The 3,775-nt window shown below is 65.6% G+C and overlaps 1 protein-coding gene across 1 annotated transcript; it reads left to right on the top strand.

Annotated features, from left to right (window-relative positions):
* Positions 1–449: 449 nt before the first annotated feature.
* On the top strand, positions 450–3,563 carry LOC116437395 (serine/threonine-protein kinase pim-1-like). Its single transcript, XM_032095061.1, is given in 7 exon segments — positions 450–693; positions 960–1,143; positions 1,451–1,721; positions 1,813–1,863; positions 2,190–2,556; positions 2,959–3,135; positions 3,460–3,563. Coding segments are annotated over 7 exon segments (1,398 nt in total).
* Positions 3,564–3,775: the final 212 nt, after the last annotated feature.

Genomic DNA, 3,775 nt, shown 5'->3' with positions numbered 1-3,775 from the left:
ATCCGATGTTGGCACTCTGGGGAGAAAAGCCAGAAAGCGCCGGTCACTTGCAGAAGGCTCCTGCCCAGCTGCTCCCAGCACCTGCAGGGCCCGGGCTGTGCTGCGTGTGCTCAGAGCTGTGCCGGCCTCCTAGCTGACTCTGCCCTTTGCGGGACAGCAGCACGGCAGGACACGCGCCACCTCCTTCAGCCAAGCGGGCCACACCGACCCCGTGGTCACGGGCCGCCTCCTGCAGCCAGCCCTTGAGGGCAGATCAGCCTCCCGTGGAGCTGCGTGAGGGCCACGCTGGGCTGCGCGGTGCCATCTGCCAAAGCCTGCCTTCTTGAGGCCGGACACCAACCTGGAGAGACCTGCTGCCAGAAGGAGAGCTGCCCCGACACAATGTCACGGTCCTCCTGGAAGGGCATGAAACGGGGAGCTGTCTGGTGGGCCGTTGGCCACTGGCAACCATGGAGGTGGCAGACATGGACACCGAAGAGGTGCAAGCGCCCCGGGGTCCAGCCCAGAGGTTCACGGAGGAAGCGAGGAGCCCCTGTGGCTCCCAGGTCCTCCAGGCCTTGGGCGACCCCTCGCAAGCGGCCACGTGCTCCCACGAGCTCCCTGGACAGCTCCTGCAGCTGTGGCCTCCGCGTGGCAGTGGCCCAGGAACTGCAGGAACCGATGCTGCTGCTCTGGGCTCGCAATGGGACATGGGTGCCGCTCTACTCTGGGATGTGGCAGGCGTTGTGGAAAGAACTGGAGGAGCTGCTGATGCGAGGCCACCTGCCCTGCTGTGGCTCGTCCAGCTCCTCCAGGAGCCTCCATCCCTTCAAGAGGCTGCTCCCAGCAAGATTCTCCATCCCTGGGAGAGCCTCAACCCTTGCAAGGATGGCACACCATGAGGGACCCGCCATCCAGGCAAGAAGCTCAGGCTGTCAGAGATCCTCCATCCTGCCGGGAGCCTCCGCTATCTCTGACAGCCTCCATCCTGGAGCCAGCAGTTGCTGACCTACAGCTCCCAGGACGCTGTGCCAGCTGTGCCAGCTGGCAACAGCCCATGCCTGGTGGTGGAGACGACCTTCAAGAGACCCAGGAGGTTCGTCCATCTCCAGGAAGCTGCTCCGAGATGGCCACCGACTACCAGGAAGGCCTTTCTGGTAGCAGGTGAGATCTTCTGAGGAGCTGTCTGAGGCTCCCTCGGGGCTCTTGAGGGGCATCCCCAGGCCAGGCCAGGGCCCTTGAGAGCAGCCGAGTCCCTGGCTGTTTCCAGTGCTTCTGAGGCCACGGCTTCAAAAAACCCCTCTCTGGTTTGAAGCTGCTCCTGGCACCCCCCTGTGCGAGTCCTCGGGCTGTAGCCCCGGCTGTCCTCAACAGCAGAGTCCAGCCCACGACGCCGGGGACAGTGACGGTGCCGCCCTGCCCCGCTGCCCTCTGGCTTCTGCAGCCGCCTCTGCGTACTCCCCTGCCCCAGCTCTGCCACTCGCCAGCCCGACGGCTGCAAGGTGGTGACCGCTGCCTGGCGTGCAGCAGGAAGCGGGTCAGAGCAACGTGGCCCGCGGTGGCTCGGCCCGCTTCACTCGCGGGCACTTGGCCGGGGGGGCCCTGGGTGCAAGGCTGATGGCTCGGTCTCGGTTGCAGGGCAAAAGAAGAAGCTGCAGGAGCTGTACCAGCTGGGCCCGCAGCTGGGCAGCAGTGGCTTCGGCACCGTTTTCTCGGGCATCCGCCTCTCGGACAGGAGCCCGGTAAGTGGCCGGGACGGCGGGGCGCGGGAGGAGGGCCAGGGGCGGGGCGGGGCAGGGCTTGAGCTCAGCCCCGTCTCTCGTGGGCTTGCAGGTGGCCATCAAACGTGTGGCCCGGGAGAGCGTCCTGCAGTGGTACGAGCTGGTGAGTGAGCGGGGCCACCATGACAGAGCGGGGCGCGGCGGGCAGGGATAAGGCCGGGGCCCTGAGGGCGGGAGGCGGCGCAGGGCGGGAGGAGCGGGCGTGGTCTCAGCATGCGAGCATCGCGGGCCTGGGGATGCCAAACACCGGTGGTGGGGCCCGGCAGGGGGACACTCCCCAAGCATCCCCTGGGCTGGAGGAAGCCCAAGCACCAGGGAGGCCGCCCAAGGGGGCACTGGGGCATCCCAGGCACGGGGCAGCTTAGCCACGGGGCAGCTTAGCCACAGGGCAGCATCAGGCCTGCTGGAGGCACTGTCTCCTCCTCACAGCCCGAAGGCACCCGTGTTCCCATGGAGATCATGCTCATGGAGAAGGTGGGCTCTGGCTGCCACAACATCATCCAGCTGCTCGACTGGTTTGAGCTGCCTGACAGCTTCCTGCTGGTGATGGAGCGTCTGGAGCCATCGCAGGATCTCGTGGCCTTCCTGCTGGAGCAGGGGTTCCTGTGCGAGGAGATGGTGCGCTGGCTTTTCTGCCAGGTGCTGGAGGCTGTGTGGCACTGCACGGCCTGCGGCGTCCTGCACCGGGACATCAAGCCGGAGAACCTCCTCGTGGACCCGGAGAGTGGCGACCTGAAGCTCATCGACTTCGGTTGAGGCACCTTCCTCCAGGAGCAGGCCTTCATGCGATTTGCCAGTGAGCCCACAGGCCGGGCCCTGCTCCCAGTGCCAGGCACTGCACGGCCCCATTCCCTCCTGGGCTGTGGGGTGTGGCATTCAGGCAGCTGCTGGCTGCCCTTTGGCACGGGGCAGAGGCTGTGCCCCAGGAGCCAGCTGCCGGCCCTGCTGACAGAGGAGGGCTGCCAAAGCCAGGCCCCGGCTGCTCGGCTTGGCAGGCCCACAAGGGCTTGGGCTGCTCCACTGGCCTTGTTTGCCTTGCAGAATGGTTTCCTGGCTTTGGCCAATTGGCTAGGGGATGCCGGGTGGCCTCGGGGGGAAGTTGTGGCCACTGGTGCAGCCCCTGCTTCTGCCAGGAGGCTGGCACCAGGCTCTGGAAGCCAGCAGCCTGCGCCTGGACAGTGCCGCCTGTCTCCCCTAGGAACACACATGTACAGCCCACCCGAGTGGATCTGCCTTGGCTGCTACCATGGCCATTCGGCGACCATCTGGTCCCTGGGCGTGCTGCTGTACGTCATGGTCTGCGGGAACATGCCCTTCCAGGAGGACCGTGACATCGTGTCGGGGCAGCTCTCCTTCTGGCAGCAGGTCTCTCCAGGTTGGTGTCCGGCCTCAAGAAGGCAGGCTTTGGCAGATGGCACCGCGCAGCCCAGCGTGGCCCTCACGCAGCTCCACGGGAGGCTGATCTGCCCTCAAGGGCTGGCTGCAGGAGGCGGCCCGTGACCATGGGGTCGGTGTGGCCCGCTTGGCTGAAGGAGGTGGCGCGTGTCCTGCCGTGCTGCTGTCCCGCAAAGGGCAGAGTCAGCTAGGAGGCCGGCACAGCTCTGAGCACACGCAGCACAGCCCGGGCCCTGCAGGTGCTGGGAGCAGCTGGGCAGGAGCCTTCTGCAAGTGACCGGCGCTTTCTGGCTTTTCTCCCCAGAGTGCCAACATCGGATCCGCTGGTGTTTGTCCAAGCACCCCGCGGACCGGCCAGCGCTGGAGGAGAGCTTGCGCCACCCTTGGGTGCGGGGCAGGCGTCTTTGATGCCTTGCTGGAGCCTCTGCAGCACCCGGTTACCGAGTCCCACGCAGGACTGAGGACCCGAGAAATAAAACAACCACAAACCCATGCCGGGGTGTCAAGTCTAGTCCTGTTTAGCAACTTCAGCTAAAGAAACCTCTTGGGAAAAGTGGTAATCAGAGTGTTCCCTTCAGCCTTTGTCAAGCTTTTGATGCCTTTCCTCCAGGATGGTAGTT

Source organism: Corvus moneduloides, chromosome W (assembly GCF_009650955.1).
Source record: "Corvus moneduloides isolate bCorMon1 chromosome W, bCorMon1.pri, whole genome shotgun sequence".
Taxonomy (NCBI): domain Eukaryota; kingdom Metazoa; phylum Chordata; class Aves; order Passeriformes; family Corvidae; genus Corvus; species Corvus moneduloides.
This window is presented reverse-complemented; position numbering and strand designations above follow the sequence as displayed.